The following is a 20289-nucleotide window of genomic DNA, read 5'->3' on the forward strand; positions in this document are numbered from 1 at the left end:
CAAATAGAGGAAATCTGTAGCTTTTGTCAAAGTAAACTTGTATTTTAAGTTCAGAATTAAAGGTGTAATGATTATGTATTCAGTTTAAAAATTTTAATCGATTAAAATTTATTTAAAAGTTGAAACTTATTTTCTTGTTACGCCCTTCTTGCCACCCTTGTTTTCCTTTGAAGCATCAGGCTCAAATGTTACTCTCAAAATTACAAAACTTTCACCGATATGATATTAAGAGAAGATTAATCAAACAAAACAAGTTTCCCCAGTACATTCATAAAAGATTGGAGTACAAAACAACATAGAACATAAACCCTCCCCAGTTCCCACAATTTATACCCCAATTATGTCAACTATTATGAGAACGTTAAAGAGGAAAAGAAAAACTCTTACAAAAAATAATAAAGAATCAAACTGACTGCCTCAACACTTGACTGATATTGCATTGTACTTGATCAATGATCTATTTTATGCCACAGCAGGCATGTCTTTGAGCCATGGGTCCAGTGGCTTACCAATTGAGTAAACTATGAAGCCAATCTCACGCAACTTATCAGCATCCACAATGTTTCTGCCATCAAAAACAAATGCTGGTTTTTGCATGTTGTCAAATATCTTCTGGTAATCAAGAGTCTTGAACTCATCCCACTCGGTTAGAATGCAAAGGCCATGCGCATCCTTTGTTGCTTCATAGGCATCCCAAACAACACTGACCTTCTTCACAGTAGTAGGACTTGTGGGCTGCAAGTGGATAGGATGATCCCAATCAAACTTGTTCATGGATAGATCCCTCTGGATTTGGTCCTCGGTTACTTGCGGGTCGTATATGCTCAGGTTGGCCTTATCACCTAGTAGCCCCTGGCATACATCAATGGCAGGAGTCTCCCTTGTGTCACCAGTGTCTTTCTTGAAGGCAAATCCCAGAATAGCAATCTTTTTGTTTGAAACTGTGTTGAACATTGATGCAACAACACGGTTCACAAATCGGCTCTTCTGATAATCATTGATCTTGATCACTTGTTTCCAATACTCAGCCACCTCTGGAAGGCCATTGCACTCACAGATGTAAACAAGGTTCAAGATATCCTTCTGGAAGCAGGATCCACCAAAACCAACACTGGCATTGAGAAACTTGGGTCCAATCCTTGAGTCTGTACCAACAGAATAGGACACCTGTTGAACGTTTGCCCCAGTAGCCTCACAAAGTGCTGACATGGCATTGACAGATGAAATCCTTTGTGCTAAGAAGGCATTAGCAGCAAGCTTAGACAGTTCTGCCGACCAAAGATTTGTGGTCAGTATTCTTTCTTCGGGGACCCATTGAGCATAAACATCCTTCAATGTTTGAATAGCTTTTTGGCCCTCTGGGGTTTCCCTGCCTCCAATAAGAACACGGTCTGGGTTAAAGAGATCTTTGATTGCAGTTCCCTCTGCAAGGAATTCAGGGTTTGATAGAATCTGGAATTTGATTCCCTTGCTATTGTGGGTCAGAATCTTCTCTATGGCTTCAGCAGTTTTGACAGGGACTGTGGATTTCTCCACCACAATCTTGTCAGACTTCGAGACATCAGCAATCATGCGAGCTGCACTCTCCCAATATGTCAAATCTGCTGCTTTGCCAGCTCCAAGACCCTGAGTTTTGGTTGGGGTGTTGACAGAGACAAACACTATGTCAGCCTCAAAGACATGCTTTTCAACATCAGTGCTGAAGAAGAGGTTCTTGCCACGGCATTGCTTCACAACACCATCAAGGCCAGGTTCATAGATAGGAAGCTGGTCGCTGTTCCAGGCTGCAATGCGGGATTTAGAGATATCAACAACAGCGACTTCAATGGATGGGCACTTAAGTGCAATGACTGCCATAGTAGGACCCCCCACATATCCAGCACCAATGCAGCAAATCTTCACCATTTTGCTTTTCTAAATAACCTATCCAAATCAGGGTTCAAACAGATCAGTAACAGCACAAGCTTGCAACATAAGCCACTTTGATGCCTTGTATAGACAAGATTAGATTTTGCAAATTGCAACAATTATCATCTAGGAAAACAAGGAAACAGGTAATCATAACTGCTTATGAGTTCAAAGAAATAATACATTACAAACAACATACATTGAGAATAGGCGAATAATTCTACAATATTCCATGCAATTTCATTGGGTTAAAATGGTAGTAGATTCACTTCATTTTGAGACATGAGACATCATACCAAGCACCATCCTTTTGTTCAACCTAGCTTTGAGGATCTAAGACCTGGCCAATCATGGCCAACTGAACTAAATGTTACTATTGCTAAAACAGGGAAGAAACAAGTATGCATTCCCAACATGCTGGAATCAATATCATGTTGAATATTTTACATCAGTAAACAAGAAATCGTATTTAAAGAGGGTGAAAGATCTATATAAAAGACGAAAGTGATGACACTGATGAAACAAACGCGATATAGGAGCTTATAAGAAACCAGATCTAACCACAAGCATGCAAAAGTTGGTGATTTGATGATAAAGCTTCAGCCTTCAGCATGACTATAATTTAACCACTCAGACAAAAGCAGATCCATAGTCAATTTAGCTTCAAAACAAGTTGACAACAAAAACCCACCAACCAAATCCCACAACAACATCGAAATTGAACAACAAAACAACATACGAAAGCGAAAATTGCCACAGATCCGTCTCACTTTCACACAAATCAGAACCAAACCCACCAATCACAAAAAAAAAAAAAACATTAATAATCAGCAAAACACCACCACCACACACAAACAAAAACAAAACTTTCAAGCCATGAATGTGTGATGCAACAAAAAGCAAAAAGCTGGACATGAGACACATCAAAAACAAGAAATGGGAGTGTCAGAACTTTACCTGGGAAGAAGAACGATGAATCCCTTTGACTAAGGGAGAGAGAAAAATGAAAATTGCGTGTTATTATGTGTAAGAAAGAGCGTGACAAAGTTTATATATAGGCAACGAAAATCCACCTTCCCAACGTGCTATTACCAAAATGGGCACGCTTGCGGTCGGTGTTGAGAACCTTTCCATTTTTTTTATTCGATTAAATATCCATGTCAGAGAAAAAAATATTACTAATAAAATAAATGCGCATAAATAGCATGCAATCATAACTACTGAATGATATCACATGGATCATTTTAGGAAAAATTACTTCTTTTTGAAAGTAGATATTTAATTTTAATTGAAAAAACGATCTAAACCTTTTTTTTTACTGAAAAAATGAACTAAACCTATTATATCCCTTATATATGCAATGTTATTTCTTAAATAAGTTTTCAATGGAGGCAAATTGATATATGTTTGTATCACTTTATTTTTTAAAGTTAATTGCTTGTTTCTATTAATTCTTTAGAGAAGTATTTTAATCATTAACTTAATTTCTGGAAATGATGAAATTACAGATACCCTGGTATTGGTTTAAAAATTCTAATTGAGAAGAAATCTTCAGATAAAGTCAATAAAAATAGTTTAACCAATTCAAAGGATCGAATTAATAAGTTTTAAATCAATTTGAATTTTTGCCGAAAAAATTCAATTTTAAATTTTTGTTTATGAAACAGGGTAAAATTGGAACTTGAAGTGAATTAATAGGGGTGTATTGGGTTGGTTTGGATTGAGTTAAACTCATCATCTAACCCAATTAAATTTGAATGGTTGGTTTAAAGTTTTTTTAAAAAAAAAAGTTAAAATTTGATCTAAATCAATCCATTTGTAAATAATTTGGATTAAGTTAAGTCAATGAGTCAAATTTTTTTTTTTTAAAACGTAATATTTTTTGTAAACTAATTTTTTTTATTAAATTAGACACAATTATTTCTTATTAGATTTTTACTAAAAAGAAATTTTTGTGATAATGTCACACTCCATTCCACTTACTCCTATTTATATATGAGTTTCTATTCACACAATGAGAATGAATTTCAAATAATTTTTCTATCAAAACCAACGAGACATTATGAAACCTATTCTTTATAAATAGATTCAAAATATTTATAAAAATTCATTTAAAATAACTTCAATCAATAAAATTATTGTTATGATCCTAATAGTTAAAGATGTGTTGATACTTACTCAATTCAGATTATAAATATATGTAATCAATAATCAATAATATTTAATTTTAAAAAAATTTAAAAATATATATTATATATTACATATATTAATAATAATAATAATTTAATATAAATTAACGAATTAACTAATCGAATCAATATGTCAACAAATTTAGATATTAAAATTCATTACCTCACTCAAAACTTAGATTTGATTGGTTTGAGTCTATTTAAATCATTTTGGATCAATTTAAGCTTCTGGGTGATCCGCACCGGCTTACACCCATAGACCCATAGAATTTACAAAATTGATCAATTGACCATGAGCTCATGGTTTTCCTTCTAACGCAACTGGCGGAGAGGAAGTTTACAGCTTATTTGCGCGTTCAACGCGTTTTGCCTCCATTCCTTATTCTGTGAGTGAGTCAACTAGAAGCTGCGCATTGTCATCACCTCTCACGAGAATATATTCAAGGTTAATTATACTTTTAATGGAAGATAATAATTAACATAAACAGAGAGGTTTCTTTTTACTTTTTTTTTTCTTTCTTCTTTTTGGTTCACGCTTAGATTTGTAGCTAACTTTTCTCTGTCTATTGAGAATATAAGTGAGTGTTTAAGTTGTAAATTAAGAAATTTCCGTCGTGGCCACATTCTATTAGTTGTACCACGTGCAAGGGGATGGAAGAAATATGCATCAGATGTAAATAATGTGCGATTCGAGTAAATATTTTGGATTATACAATGGATTATAAAAGGACTATAAGAACTTTAGGTATAAGGTACCAATAGATAGTCAAAAATAAAAATAAAAAAGTACTAAGTGAGGAGGGAGAGAAAAAAATATGGATAGTCATTTTTATCTTAAAATATATATAATTCGCTAATAAATTTATTCATTAAAGATTAAAATTTTAAATTTAGTCTCTAAAAGTGTAAAAAAATACAATAAATTTATATGGTTGTTAACTTTCATCCATTACCTTCATCCATTACCGTTAATAAAATAGTCTACGTAATACAGAATGATAAATTTGTCACAAGTTAATTGTCAATGTGGTTATGCTTAATAGATTGAACGAAAATGTTATTAAGTTATCATTATTTGACCTAAATGTCAGTAATTTTTTGTTGGATGAAAATGTGAGTAATTTTTTTGAATCAAAATGTTAGTACGTTTCCATTGAACCAAAATGTCAATAAATTATTATTATTGGACCAAAATGTCAGTAATTTTTCATTATATAAAAAATTATTGACATTTTGATACAATGGGAAATTATTGACATTTTGGTCTAATATTGATAACTTACTGATATTTTGGTCCAATGAAAATTTACTGACATTTTGGTTAAAAAAAATTAATAACATTTTCCTCCAAAAAATACTAACATTTTTGTCCAACAAAAAATTATTGACATTTAGATCCAATAATGGTAATTTACTAATATTTTTGCCCAATCTATTTAACATAATCACATTGACAATCAATTTTGTAACAATTTTATCCCTATGTGTCATGTTGACTATTATATTAATGGTAATGGATAAAAGTTAATGATCGAATAAATTTATTGTACTTTTTATACTTTCAGGGACTAAATTTAAAATTTTAGTATTTCAGGGATGAATTTATCAGCAAATTAAAAAAATGATTATTAAAAAAAATAAAAAAAATAGTCTACGTCAAGAGTGTTTATAAATTAATTTGAATTGACTTTGAAGAAAAAAAACTACTTTTAAAAAACCCATAAGGTTAATTTAGATTGGTTTGATAAAAATATTTCTTTCGAGCTAATCTAGTCTAATTCTTTTTAAAGTTTGGATTGAATTGATTATTTCAGTTTTTGCTTTATGTAGTATTTTTCAAGGGATGATTCTTTAATTTATTTTTTTTGGACTTAAACAAAAAAAAACTCTTTAATTTTTTTGGTTGAACATAAATGAAATTTCATTAATTAGAGTAAGAGTAAAGTCTTAAACTAAAAAATAAATTATTCTCTTGTCTAATTTTTCATTTAAGAAACAACACTCATTAGATAAATAACCAAAAAACCTTATATCTCATTATAAATCACAACTTGGTATAAATTATAAACAAAAAATTGAAATGATTTCAAATTTATTTGAAGATAAAATAATAAAATAATATAAATTTAATATTTTTGCAATTCAATTTGACATGAAGCCTAAGATAAAACTGAACAGAATAAAATATATGTCAAATTGAAAATGTTTTTATCAACAATTTAATTAATGTGCATACTTTAGAATTAATTCAGTGGTTTGGTTGGTAAAGTTTTTTTTTTATTTATTATTTAGATGGCATATATCTTTAGGATCACTAGGCATTATAAGGATGATTTAATGATAAAAATAATAGAATAGGGAGAAAAAATTGTACCTTCGAATTCCTTTATTAACCTAAACTAACAACTAACATTAAAAAATTTAGTGATAAAAAAATCTTTTAGGGTTATTATAGGCTATCAAACCTCCCTCCAAGTATTCAATAAATTCGACACTTAAAGTGAAAATAATTTGAAGTCAGATTCACGCATGGTAATGATTTAGTATGGTTTAAATGAATTTTTCAACGCCCTTAATTTTGTCTTTCATCCTACATTTCACTTGTCATAGTGTTTAAAGTTCACGATCTTCCACAATTTAAGTTCTAACTTTTCTCTCACGTCTAGATTAACGATATAAAGTACATGTATATTTTCTTACAAAATAAGGCATAATGTATTAAAAATTGTTTGATTAAAAAAATTAATGGTCATATTCACAGAAAACAAGCTTCCAAAAGTAATCGTCTCATTTCAGTTTTGGTATTCCATCCCTTGTTTCTTTCCTTTCATTTTTTCTTTCTTTTTTAATGAGGAGGATGGCCAAAGGCCCTTACATCCCTTTGTTTCTAATGGTAGGATTTTGTCATTGTGCTTCGCAGTTCGAATATAATAAGGATTTGGTTTTCTTTTTTATGTCATGAAAAAGAAAAAAAGTAAGACATGCCAAGTTTAACGAATTTCAGCAAAAAAAAAAAAATTATAATGAAAATATCATTTCCTTTTTTTTTTAATTTAAGATCATTGACATTTTTTGGTGTTAAGACCATTGACATTTGAATATTACACTGAAATTCAACTAATTTAAATTGAGTTAGGCGAGATTAATTCTCCCTTCAAAATTTTAGTATATCCTCATTACATTTTTTTTGTTGATGTTGTCACAGTTAGATTTTCTTTTTTATTTATGAAACAACGTTTTTTTTTCTCTATAAAATTAGTGCGAATTTGAAAACGTCGTAATTTCTCTATAATTTATAATTATTATTAGAAATCAATGTTTTTTAAAGATGGAATTCAAAATATCATTATTGACACTTGACAATGATCATGGAAGCTGGGTTTTCATGTGCGCTAATGCATTGACCAAATCACCATAATTATACTGCTTTTTCATCAAAGTAGATTGCGCAAGCTTCAAAACTAAGAATGGACTTTGCTTCAGAAGTTAGAAAATAAATACACATTGAGTAAATTTGAAGCTATAAAAGAGAAAAGATTTAACAATTTCAATTTTATATTGAAAGGGAAAAAAATATTCCTTAGATTGTCCTTGACGTCTCAAGGAAATAAACCATTTCTCACATGTCTATCAATTAAAAAAATAAAAAGCAAAGCAATATAATGTTAAGCAAAAAAAAAAAATAATGTATTATATTCCTTAGTTGCCTTTCGATTTGTCCAAATTTTGATTCTTTGAAAAAATCAATCTAGACAAAAATATGATGACTACTTTGATAAAATATCGTCATATATAAAAGATATGCAGTTTTTGTGTCAAATTAGGTTTTTTTATTGTTTTTTTTAACAAAATACCATGTCTATGTAAAAGTTGTTTCCATATTTTTATTTAGAGTAAGAGTGAAGTCTTTTTTATTTTATTATTATTATAGTATGAGTAATTAATACAAGAATTCTTCGATTATATAAAAAAAAAACTTCTAAAAAAACTATGGACTTCGACCTATGATGAACCATAATGATGAGCAAAGGCAGTTGCTTGGGGCATAAACATTTTTGTTGGGGCACCTAGCAATGGGGTGAAAGGGCGAAAATATCCTTCACCCTTTAATATAAAAGCGGCATAGTGACTCATTCGTACGAGTCACTGTTCATTTTCGAAAACGCTTCTTCTTCTTCCTCCGAGAGAAAGCTTCTTCTTCCGAGAATTCTTCTCCTCATCTGCACTGCCTCCTCTTCTTCTTCCTCCCGTGAACTCTCCACTGTATGTTGCGGCCTCTTCTTCTTCGTCGGTTTTGTAACTTCTTCCTCACTGTTGTGGCCTCTTCTTCTCCCGTCTTCGAGGTTAGTGAATCTTCTTCCTCCTGTGGTGCTTGTTCTTCCTTGCCATTAGATATAGTGTATTATTTTGTGTTTTGGTTTGCATTGGTGTTGCTTGTTTTGTGTATTGTTGTGTGTACTATTCTCTGCTCCATGGAAATTCTCAAAAGTTATGTTTCATGTATTGTTGTGTGGATTGTTCTCTGTTACCTGCCATGCTTCTTTGCTCCATGGAAATTCTGTGAAAAATCTATACGGCAATCCGTATGAGCCATACGGATTGTTGATCCGTATGATTTTTTTTTTAAAAAAAGATTTTCTATTATACGAATTGTCAATCTGTATGAGTTTTTTTTTAAAAAAAATTGATTTTTATTAGAAAAAAGTAGGAAAATTAAAAATATTTATATTAATTTTAGTTTGTTTATTATTACTTTTATGAGTGATTTATTTATTAGATTTGTAACGAAAAAGTAGGATTATATTACAATTTAGATTAGATTTTTAAAACAAACATGAGATTTGAGAAAGAAAAATTAGATTAGAAAAAAGAAAATGTTAGTAAAACAAAAATAGTAAAATATTACTTTGTCAAATATATTTTAGAATGTCATGCTCTCGTCCGTCGTCATCATGTTGAACCAGCCTCAATGAGGAACTAGAGCAGCTTCTTGTGACTGTGCCCAGTAAGAATTAACATATAGTTGCTTGAATGTTAATTTTGTTAATTGTTTGAATGCCTATTAATTGCTTGAATGTTAATTATGTCAGAATTAACAATTGAAGAGCACATAGAATGGAGGGAAATGACAAACATGATGCAGAATGTCATGGTTCCACCAGAGACTTTTTTCCAGACCATTCAGGCCAGGTACCAAGTCATGTTCATTTTGATTTAATTAACATATGATTTTTCTGTTATTTCGTGTAACTAACCAACCTTATTTTGTGATATCAAATGTAGATTTTCGGTGAAGTTAATAAGGTATATGCTGTCAGGTGGAAGGACGTACTTGATGGCATATGGCGTTTGGTTGACAAAGACGGAAATTATCATAACGTTGTTTACAACAAAGATTTGGACTAACCAGCCATTGTAGCAGGGTGGACAACATTACGAGATTTTTACCAGCTAACCAAAGATCATCTAGTATCCTTAACTCATTATGGTAAGAGTGCATTTTTTCTTACCATATTCAAGACCAGTTGTTTTCCTAGATCATTCCCAAGATGACACTCTTTATACCATCAAGTGCCAGATTTGTCACCTTCAAGGTTTATCTCACTTAGCAGAAAGTTACTTGTAGCAGTCTGGTAAGCAACTTTCTAATTTAGTTGTCAGCATTTCTTTATTTTTCAAGTTTTAAATTTCATAACATAAATTGTTGACATAATATTTCTTTATTTGTTAGAACGTTCCAAGTAACATGTATTATTTTCTTAAAGACAAAGGTTGGACTCATTTGCACTTGGAGGACATTGCAGAATGCCAACTTGTGTTCAATGATTGGAGAAAGACACTTAAAATTGGAGCTGGATGGAAACATTTATGTGAAACCTTGTCCTTGATAGCTGACATAGAAATAGTTTTTGAATTCATTGATTCCAATGTTAACTGTGTGCTTTATTGGCCATGTTTATGAATATTTTAATTACTATGAACATTTCAATTATTATGAACATTGTAATTACTTCTGAACAATTTATTTATATAATAGTTGTTTTATAATAATTGTTTTATGATATGTTGATTCTAAATTTGTTGCAACAATGTTCTTATATATAATAATTGTTTTGTCATGTCTAATATAATCCCATTGTTTTTGAAAAAAATTGGTCAAGTTTTTGAAATAAATTATTTTTTATTAATGACTAAATGAAAATTTTTTATCATTGTTAAATTTAACCAATTATTAAATTAAAATTAATAACTAAATTTAACCAATAACTAAATTAAAATTAATCATTAAAATATGTTTTTAATTGTTTTGTAAAAATGGCTTGTATTAAGCCAAAAAATTTGACGTACGTACGGATTGACAATTTGTATGGGCCATACGGATTGACAATCTGTGTGATCCATAGTGATTGCTGATTCATATGAATTATACAGATTGTTAATCCGTATGAACCATACGGATTGCCCATACGGATTGTCAATCCGTATGTACGTCAATTTTTTTTTTTTGCACTCCAACAACGGAAATTTGCCAAAATTCATTGTATACTACTCACAAACACACGTACACCATCGAAGACCAAATACGCTTTCAAACCGTCCTTAACGAAAGCAACTTACACTAAGTCACAAAAATTTTGCAAAAAAAATGGCACTGTAGAAATGAAAAATTGAACCTGCTATTTACAACCAAAAATACAATAAGGGTATTTTTGGCATTTTCAGAATTTGCTGGGTGCTCCAGCAAAAATGCTGGGTGCCCCAAGCAATTTCCATGAGCAAATGGACTAACGATTAAACCTAAGCCCAAACAATTGAACTACTCTAGGCTTGGTCCAAGACTTGATTAGGCTCTTTCCGTTAACTAGTCCATGGGAATAAAGATTAGTCCTTTTTGTTTTTAAGGCAATATAAAGAGTAGTCCTCCTTTTTTTAATACTGAAAATAAGGATTAGTCCTTAAACATTACCATATTTCTCATATGACTTTATACGAATAACAAAGATTTTTCCTAAAGGTCAAATTTGGCAAAACGAATGTTTTAACACTATCGAGAAGTAACATGAGAATACAATTTTTTTATAATTGGTAGAAGAAAATAAAAATATTTCTCAAACGTAAAACATTTTTAAAAATATTAATTGATAATGAAAATAAAATTTTCCCATTTTTGTAGGTGAGAACAAACTTTTACATAGTAATTAATTATAATGAATTTTGGTAGTAATTGACCAGAAATATAAAGAAAAATTAAATAATAACCAAAATTATTTTATAGATTTTCATGATTCCTACTTTAAAAGAATCTCATTTCTAAGACTATGCAAAAAAAAAAAAAAAATCTCATTTCTTAGAAAATGATTGAATTAGGAACAGACAAGCCCTCATACTAATTCCGTAATATTTTATGCGTCAAATAGCTTTTCCCCGTAGATATATATATCTCTTTCAGTGAAGATATATGGATTTTGTCATCTATTTTTTTTGGTACAGAGGATTTTCTCATCTTGATTCGCCATTCTTGATGGTGTTATGCAAAACCTTTCACGCTTGAAAAAAAAAACCCACCTTTTATCCGAAAATAATAAATATTCAATTTGCAACAACTGTCTATCCCAATCATAAGAGGGTTGGGTTGTTTATGTTTATCAAAATTCAACGGTAAAAAAAATATATGGGAACAAAAATAAAAAAAATTAAATAAACAAAAGCAAATAGACAAATAAGGCACAGGAAAAAAAAATAGCCGTTACGAAATGGGAGCCTGAAGTAACGTTCCAATTTGCTCTCCTCTTTCTCAACCTCTTTTCTTTTCTTTCATTGCACAACCACCACAATCGCTGAAACCTTTTTCTTTTCTCTTTCTTTCTCCTATCAAAGCACCCCCACTTTTCCGATGGCCGCCGTAGCATCATCACCGACGCCACGTAAGTCTCGATCCAAAAACCTCGAGAATTTCGATCCCAACAAACAACAACAAAGCCCTGTTTTCAAACCCTCTTGTTCCTCTTCTTCTTCTCCTTCTCCTCTCGTGAAACCAAAGAACCCTAATAATAAAGTCAATTACTTCTCCCCTCAGAACAAGATCCGGCAGAGAAAGTTCTTGGTCGCAAAGAAGAAGAAAGAGACGAAGAAGGAAGAAAAAGAGGGTTCGGGTGCTGCTGACTCTTGCAAGTGCAAAGCAACTGGTGCAAATGCCAACAAGAACCACAAGTGTGTCTGTGTGGCTTATAACAACCTAAGGAAGTCCCAGGAAGAGTTCTTCAAGAACAAAGATGATGGTGTTGTTGAAGAAGGGGGTTTTGAGAGTGAGACTGAGAGTGTGGTTGTTGAAGAAGAAAAAGAAGGAGAATCATTATTGGGGAATGGTTTGGTTGTGAAGCGTAGGAGGGAGAGGTTGATGGAAGAAGCGAGGAAGAGTGTTCCACAAAGTGGGTCTGGGAAAGTTATGCATTTGGTGAAGGCATTTGAGAAGCTTCTCTCAATTCCCAAAACCGAGGAAGAAGAAGATGAGGAGGAGGGATCTAAATATCAAGAGAAGGATGATAACAAGATGGTGGGGAAATGGGCACTGCCAGGGTTGCAGCAACACGATTCTGAGGTTTCATTTTGCCCACCAAACTGTGTCCTCACATTGCAAAACCTCGGCTTGGATCCTGGGGCATCAGTTTCGGCTTCGTGGGATAGCAGCCGTGCAAGGTTTGGATTCACTTTTGAGAGAGAAAAGAAAAACAACTTTTTATCTGCTTTTTTCTTATGTTATTTTGATGAACAAAACTTACATACAATTACTTACTATTATCAGTATTTAGAATTGGAGTTTCAACTAGCTAACTTGTGGTAATAACTTCAATGCAAATCTTGATTATACAAATTAGTGATGTGAAACACCAATTCTAATTGGAGAAGGACCCCAACTAGAGTAGTGAGTACTTAAGAAACTGCATCTAAGTTTTGTTTTATTTAACATTATCAACCGATTAAAAATTATCATTGATATGACTCTTGAGATAGTTTGTGTAAAAGTCAGTAAACTTACTGGTGGATTTTGTAAATTGTAATTGAATTGTCAACTAGTAGACTATTTACTTTTTCGTAATTATTAATTAAGTTGTTTTGAACATAAATTAAGATCCAAAACGCATTCATGTTTGATTTTCGTTGATCCCTTTCTAGTGTTAATTTCAGTGTTGTGTTGATGTTTGCTTACTTTCTATGTTTTGCAGTGTGTCTAGCAGGACTTCTACTGGGGGTCGAAGAAGCAGGAGAAATGTAAGACTTGAGTAAAAGTTGTTTTTTTTTTTTTATTAGAATAAGTTCAGAATAGTCAATGGTTTGAATAATGTTCATCAATCAGAGTATTGATTTTAATTGAATGATTTATTTCAGAGCCTGGAATCATCAAGTACTTTTGGGAGAAGAAGGTTGAAAAAGAAGCAGCAGAAAGTGACTAGCCAGAAGCCATTCAAGCTAAGAACTGAGGTAATTGTTGGCAACTGATTGATTGATTGGTCATTTTTAAAGTTCATTTTTTTATATTTTTTTTTCCAAACAATTTGGATGGTAACATTTTTAATGGAATACTACTGCAGCAAAGGGGCAAGTTAAAAGAAGAAGAATTTGTAAAGAAGATACAAGAGATGGCAGCAGTAGAAGAGAAGCAAAGGATACCTGTTGCACAGGGTCTTCCTTGGACAACAGATGAACCAGAGGTAAAGTTTGTTTTGTTATGGATTGAAAGTCATTTTTTTTCTCTGTTGCATACCACTATGTTTGATTGTTTGTGCTCCAAAACTCATTAATCCAATGACATATTTTGTCCCATGTGGTTATGTTTGCAATTGCTATGGTTGATTACTAGGGCATTCTTTGGAACTACTATTTCAGTGCTACTATGTTTGTGCTCCAAAACACAAACTCGTTTATCTAATGACTTATTTGATCCCATGTGATTACTATAATTGATTACTAGGCATTCTTTAGTTCTACTGTTTCAGTCCTATTATGTTTTTTTTTTGTGCTCCAAAACTGAAAAACTCTTTAATCCAATTATATATTTGATCCCATGTGTATATGTTTACAAATGCTATAGTTGATTACTAGGCATTCTTTGGCGCTACTATTTCAGTGCTACTGTTTGTGTTCCAAAACACTTAAACTCATTAATCCAATGATATAATTGATCACATGTGGTTATGCTTACAATTGTTATAATTAATTACTTGAGCACTCTTTGGTTGGTGATACTATTTCAGTGCTTGGTTAAGCCTCCGGTGAAAGATATCACAAGGCCTGTTGACCTGAAACTTCACAGTGATGTGCGGGCATTAGATCGTGCTGAGTTTGATCATCAGGTGCCTCTTTCACATCTGATTCAGCCGGTTTTCTTTTTCTCATTATTGTTGTACATGTTTTTTCATATTATGTCTTGTATTGTGACGTTGTTTTTCCTAGGTTTGCCCAAGTACTTGTACTTTAAAGTCCTAGGGACAATTTTAACAGCTGAATTCATCATACACTAGGCAATCTCAATTGAGTTATGTTTTGTATACTTGCCAAGTTGATCTTTATCTTTTGTATACTTGTTGTACACGTTCTTTCCTATTAGTATGCCTTGTATTGTGGCATCGTTTTCTTAGGTTTTGCCCAAGGACTGATTTGTGTTGTAAGGTCCTAGGGATAATTTTAACAGCTGAATTTGTAGACTAGTCAAATCTCAATTGAGTTATCTTTCATTTTTGGAAGAAGACATGGATTGTAGGAAATGGAAACAAGATTTGATGATTGTTGAATCATGCAGGTGCAAGAAAAATTGAGCTTAATAGAGCAATACAAATTGGAAAGGGAGAGACAACAGAAGGTGCACTGTTAATATCCACAGATATTCCTGCTTTGCTTTTATTCATGCTTCCTTTTATTAAACACTGATCTCCTGTATGTTACTCCAATGTGTAGTTGGCAGAAGAAGAAGAACTAAGAAGGTTGAGGAAGGAACTAGTACCAAAAGCACAACCCATGCCATATTTTGATAGACCTTTTATTCCAATGAGGTAAGGATTGATTTAAAGTTGCTTCTCTTTATAGAATGGTCTGCCTCACAAGTTTTTTTTGTATGCTCCAAGGTCAATGAAGAATCCAACTATACCTAGAGAACCCAAGTTTCATAATCATAAGAAGATCAAGTGCAGCTTATCATCATGGAACGATATGAGCCCGTACTCCTCCAGCTGCCTTAACTAAGTTTCCAAAAGATTATTTGTTGATGTGAATTGTGAAGTGAATATTCTTTTCATCCCCTTGCCCCGTTTCTCTGAATAATCTTCATTTTTTATGCAGGCAACAAATTTAGTTGCACATTCTTTCTTCTCTCTCTCTTTTTTTTTTTATGGTTTTTGGTCTTTTTGTACAGTGTTTGAAAGATTGAATACTGAGCAATTTGATCTTGTCTTCCAAAGAACCATCATTCACAGTGAAGACCTAATTTAATTGCACATTCTTCTCTTCTTGGCTTTGGTTTGGCAAGTGTTTAAAATGATTGAAGCGTCAATATCAACAAAAGGGAACTTGGATACAAGTGTGGAGTTGTAGAGTTAGGTTCTTTTTCATAAAAATGAAAAAAAAAAAACCAGGAAGAAAAACAAGCCAAACAACAGAATATATCCTCATCAATTTCTGAGTAACAAAAGCGAAACCAAGTACGCTATCATGCTTCACTCAATCTTTTGTGAGTTTAATTTAATGACATTTTGATGATATTCGAAATGGCCTTTAGTGCCTGTTGGCTTAACTTTGAAGTAGATTTGAATTACTTGGATTTTAAGTAGGTTAGAATATACTAGGATTTTGTTAGGATATAAGGAGAAGGAAGAGTTAGTTAATAACGTTAGAATATTAATGAGTTAGTTTATTGGATATAAATAGAAAAAAAAGGATAAGAGAGAGGAGGATCTTATCATTTGTAGATTAAGCATTAACTCTTTGTGGAAGGAGAAATCTTTTGTGAAGGAGAAACCCTTGGAGGAGAGTTTTCTCTCTTATTTTTTGTTATTTTCTTACTAGTCAATATGGGGACAGACCCAATTGGTTGGATTGCTAGGGGTGAAAAATTCTGAGGTACTAGAAATTCCTTCATTCCATTAGTTGCAATATGCATTCATGAGCATGGAGGGTGCTGCGACACATTGGTTCTACATTTGGAGCCAAAACAACCCAAATTCAGATTGAGAATCATTTTCCACAGCTTTGATCAAAATATTCGGAGATCGCCAACTTTGAAAAAGACTGAGTATCTTGAAGCTAGAAAAGCCAACTGAGACAAAAACCCACATCAAAAAATGGGAGACTTCCACAGAGTTCTTGAAAGGGAGGACCAACATTTTAGAGCGGAAACACATGTTGCGCAAGATATTGAATGAAGAAGTTGATTCCCATGCCTATCAACAAGACAAAAATAGCATGGAGGGAAGTGGGTTAGAATTCAGTGAAACAAATGCTAGTTCTTGGGCAAGAAAGGTGGAACTACCCAGCTTTGATAGAAGCATAGAAGGGGGAATTGAATTGAAGGGTAGCAATTTTGAGTGGGACAGTGACCCGATGCAGTTCTTGAAATCAGAAAATAGAAGTAAAGTAAGTTCAATAATCAAGAACCACACCCTTTCTGGTGGAGAAGAAAACAAAAATGATGAAGCAAAGTTAGCAAGAGAAAAAAAAGATTGAAAAGGTTATGAAGGAAGAAGTTGATCCATCGATAAAGAGGGAGAAGCACAAGGAAAATGGAGTGACGAATGTGGGCTGCGAAGACGATTTTCTTGATAACCTAATTACAGATTTGATCAAGAAAGAAGCCGAAGTTGGTGATTCAACCAAGCCACATTGTTTTCAAGATTTAGATTTCCATAAAAAGATTGTTATGGTGAAACAAAAATCATTCATGAAGGTGGTTGGAACAACAATGGAGTTGAAATCTTGGAATGTCAACTTGTTGGGTGAGCCTTTAGCATTAAATTTTGTTGCATCTATGACTGACAGCTTAGCCATGGAGCTAAGGCAGGAGGAATGTACTGAGCCAGTCAAGCTAATTAAAGTTATATGGAGTCCATCCTTGTCCCTCCCACCACCGAAACCACTAGACCTCAGTTTGCATGCAGGGGCAGTGGGTCGTTCTCAGTTAAGCTACAAGGGGTGTAGTTGTCTTCCAACAATCAGACAAAACTTTAAGAAGTTTTCGGGTGCAATTCTAGTTTTCAGATTCCAACCTTGAGGACAAGGTTGATTTTTAAGAGGGGTGTATTGCTAGGACATAAGGAGAAGGAAGAGTTAGTTAATATAGTTAGAATACTAATGAGTTAGTTAGTTAGTTAGAGAGAGAGGTTTATTTAATATAAATAGAGGGAGAATGATAGGAGAGAGGGGGATCTTATCATGTGTAGATTGAGCACTAACTCTCTGTGAAGAGAAAAGTCCTTTGTGAAGGGGAAACCTTTAGAGGAGGTTTTCTCTCCTATTTTCTGTTATTTTCTTACTAGTCAATAAAATATCTTATTTTCTTCCTCATTTCAATTCTTGGTTCCTAACATTATGTTGGATCTTTGCCTCATTGATATCACTAACAACATTTGGATCATGATCTTGGTACAAATTCATTGGGTCTATCAGTATGATGGCCAAATCCTAAAGAGAAGTCCAAAACACATTAATGGCTTTTGTCATCCCCACCTTTAAAATGTTCTTAAATATGCCAAATCTAATAGAAACTGCCAAATCTATTAGAAACTGAAGATGAATTTGTCTATAATGAAGAAGTGCTCTCTTTTTTAAGTATGTTGCAAATTATGATAATAACCCAATTTTTTTAATTCTTATAAAATAATTATAAATTTTTTATTTTATTTCTTTTTTCTTTTCATCGACAATAAATACATATGTAAATTAATTAAAGATTAATAAATAAGTAATAATATAATTGATAAAATAGTAATTAATATAATCTTAGACTTTACAAACAATAGATAAATAATAACACTTTTTTCAAAAAACCAAATAATTAAAAAGGAACAGAAAAAATATGTATTAAATAAATATCTCATATTACATTGAATTTTATTCATCGTGTGAGCTTATTTTTCTTAAAATATTATTAATCACTTCGAATTGATTTAACGTATTAGTGTCATTCTTTGAACTTGTAATGTCAAAAAATGTATGCCAAATTCATAAAACTTTTAACTTCACTACATCAAGCAAATGTCATTGTTATTTCTAATGTATAAACTTTGTCATTTTTTCATATAATAAATTTTTAGTATTATTTAAAAAAACAAAAAAAATAATTATCCCATAATTTTAAAAATTAGATTTTTTTTAATTTTATACATTATTAATTTATTGAAAAGTAACTTAAAATATAATTTTTAAAATAATTATTATAAGATGTATAATTTTACCGTACTTCGAATAATAATGGCTTACTTATCAATATAGTCTTCAAATTATTTTAAATAATTCAATTTGATCTCTAAATTTTTAAAAAATTTAATTTGATCATCAAATTCTTAAAAATAAACCAATTTAATATAAAAACGAACCAATTTAATATAAAGCGGATTATAAAAATGTATGTATAAATACTAAAATGAATTAGAAAGCATATATGTAAGAATTGAAATGAGAAATTTCTAGGTGCAGAGATTAAAACACAGATAGTAATATGGAGACCAAAAGAGTAGTTATTCACTGAAACAATCTTGCTTATTTCATTAAGAATTGGTCTGACTTGGTGGTTTTTGATGGTGAACCCGTGACCGGTGGGTGATCCGTGACCCAACTTGGTCATGCACTTTAATTATTATTATTTTAAAAAAACCTAAAACAAAGTCATTTTGGCCATTGGTGAAAAATCCCTAATCAGATCAAAGAATCCTCTTTGTGTCATTATTCTTCGTGAGAGCATAAATTTTTTTATACAATAATCTAATCATAATTTATTATATGATAAATTTATTAATTTTTAAAATAATTATTTTTGAATAATTATTTTTGACCAATAATTTATGATTGAAAAACCGTTAAGACATAAATATTAATCTCTTTTAAACTATTTTAGATTAATTTAAAATAATTTAAATATTTAATTTCCTTTTAAACTTTAACTAATGTTTTTATGATTAATTAATGTTATTGAGCCAAAGTAATTAATTATATTTCTTACCAAATTAATAATTTTTTATTGTTGCTATTTAACACGAACATTCTATGTACACATGAAAGTAAAAAAATAATCTTGAGTCTTTAAGAGAAAACAAATGTTAATTGAAAATTAAGAAAATGAAAAGCGGGGTACCAAAAATCTTTTCGTAACATTTAGTATTTTTCATAATTTTTTTACTCAATGAATTCCCACTAATTTCTCATCTAATTAACTGATTTCCTACTCACTTTATTAATTAATTTTTGCAAGAAAATTTCTTTAGCCTACTGCCTTTTCTCATCATCCAAATAGGAAAACGTACAATCTCCCACTTATATTTTAATGCTTTTTAATCTTAACTCGTTTCCCCTCTCTCACCTCACGAGTGACAACACATACTCCACTATCAGGAAACGTGTTTTTTTTTTTTTTTTTTCTTCTTCTTCTACCTTCGGTCTCTCCATCTCTACCTTTCTCCTTCACGAACAACTCACGATTTTTTCTTCTTCTTAAGCCGTTGAATTGACAATTAATAGTTAATAAATTAAGAAAGAAAAGGGAGATAATTTAGGGGAAATGGAAAATAAATTAAAAATAAATAAATACCCATCAATTAGTTAATGTAGAATAAAATTTAAAGAAATTATCATAAATAATTAAATTTGATTTCTAATCAGAATCAGAAATACAATAAATACAATTATTTCTTAGCAAAAAAAGAAAAGTTTATATATAGAAAAATCTTATAAAACATGCCAAGTAAATACAATAAAACTGATTGTGATAATGAAATCTCTATGTTTTGATATCTCAGTTAAAAAAATTGGCCACCCAAAAAAAAATCTCAATTAAAAAATTTATGAATATCCGTTGGAAAGAAATATTTTTTAAGGTATGATTTCATTTTTTTATACAAGAATATAAAAATTTATAGGCTATAAATTATTTAAATACTTTTAATATAAGTCATATCATACAGGTTAACTAGTGACTAATTAAATCATGGAT

At 31.3% G+C, this 20289-nt stretch overlaps 2 protein-coding genes across 2 annotated transcripts; one reads left to right on the forward strand and one right to left on the reverse strand.

Moving 5' to 3' along the window:
- Positions 1-200: 200 nt before the first annotated feature.
- Positions 201-2989, reverse strand: LOC114422691 (UDP-glucose 6-dehydrogenase 1). The gene is made up of 2 exons (XM_028389173.1): positions 2866-2989; positions 201-1923 (listed from the first exon to the last, which is right to left on the reverse strand). The coding sequence occupies exon 2, from the start codon at positions 1903-1905 to the stop codon at positions 463-465; it is 1443 nt and encodes a 480-aa protein (XP_028244974.1). The 5' UTR covers positions 1906-1923; positions 2866-2989; the 3' UTR covers positions 201-462.
- Positions 2990-11841: 8852 nt separating this feature from the next.
- On the forward strand, positions 11842-15588 carry LOC114423324. The gene is made up of 8 exons (XM_028390033.1): positions 11842-12794; positions 13322-13367; positions 13485-13577; positions 13688-13807; positions 14351-14449; positions 14896-14955; positions 15051-15145; positions 15218-15588. Exons 1-8 carry the CDS (start codon positions 11992-11994, stop codon positions 15333-15335), a joined length of 1434 nt encoding a protein of 477 aa, XP_028245834.1. The 5' UTR covers positions 11842-11991; the 3' UTR covers positions 15336-15588.
- The last annotated feature ends 4701 nt before the right edge of the window (positions 15589-20289 follow it).

The sequence above is a fragment of the Glycine soja genome, chromosome 8, assembly GCF_004193775.1.
Source record: "Glycine soja cultivar W05 chromosome 8, ASM419377v2, whole genome shotgun sequence".
Lineage (NCBI taxonomy): Eukaryota > Viridiplantae > Streptophyta > Magnoliopsida > Fabales > Fabaceae > Glycine > Glycine soja.

Bases quoted from the DNA above. Each gene is read 5' to 3' on its own strand.
- LOC114422691 (XM_028389173.1), bottom strand. From the start codon at position 1,905: ATGGTGAAGATTTGCTGCATTGGTGCTGGATATGTGGGGGGTCCTACT.
- LOC114423324 (XM_028390033.1), top strand. From the start codon at position 11,992: ATGGCCGCCGTAGCATCATCACCGACGCCACGTAAGTCTCGATCCAAA. The intron at 13,368-13,484 runs GTAAGACTTGAG...GATTTATTTCAG, and splicing joins GTCGAAGAAGCAGGAGAAAT to AGCCTGGAATCATCAAGTAC. The intron at 15,146-15,217 runs GTAAGGATTGAT...GTATGCTCCAAG, and splicing joins AGACCTTTTATTCCAATGAG to GTCAATGAAGAATCCAACTA.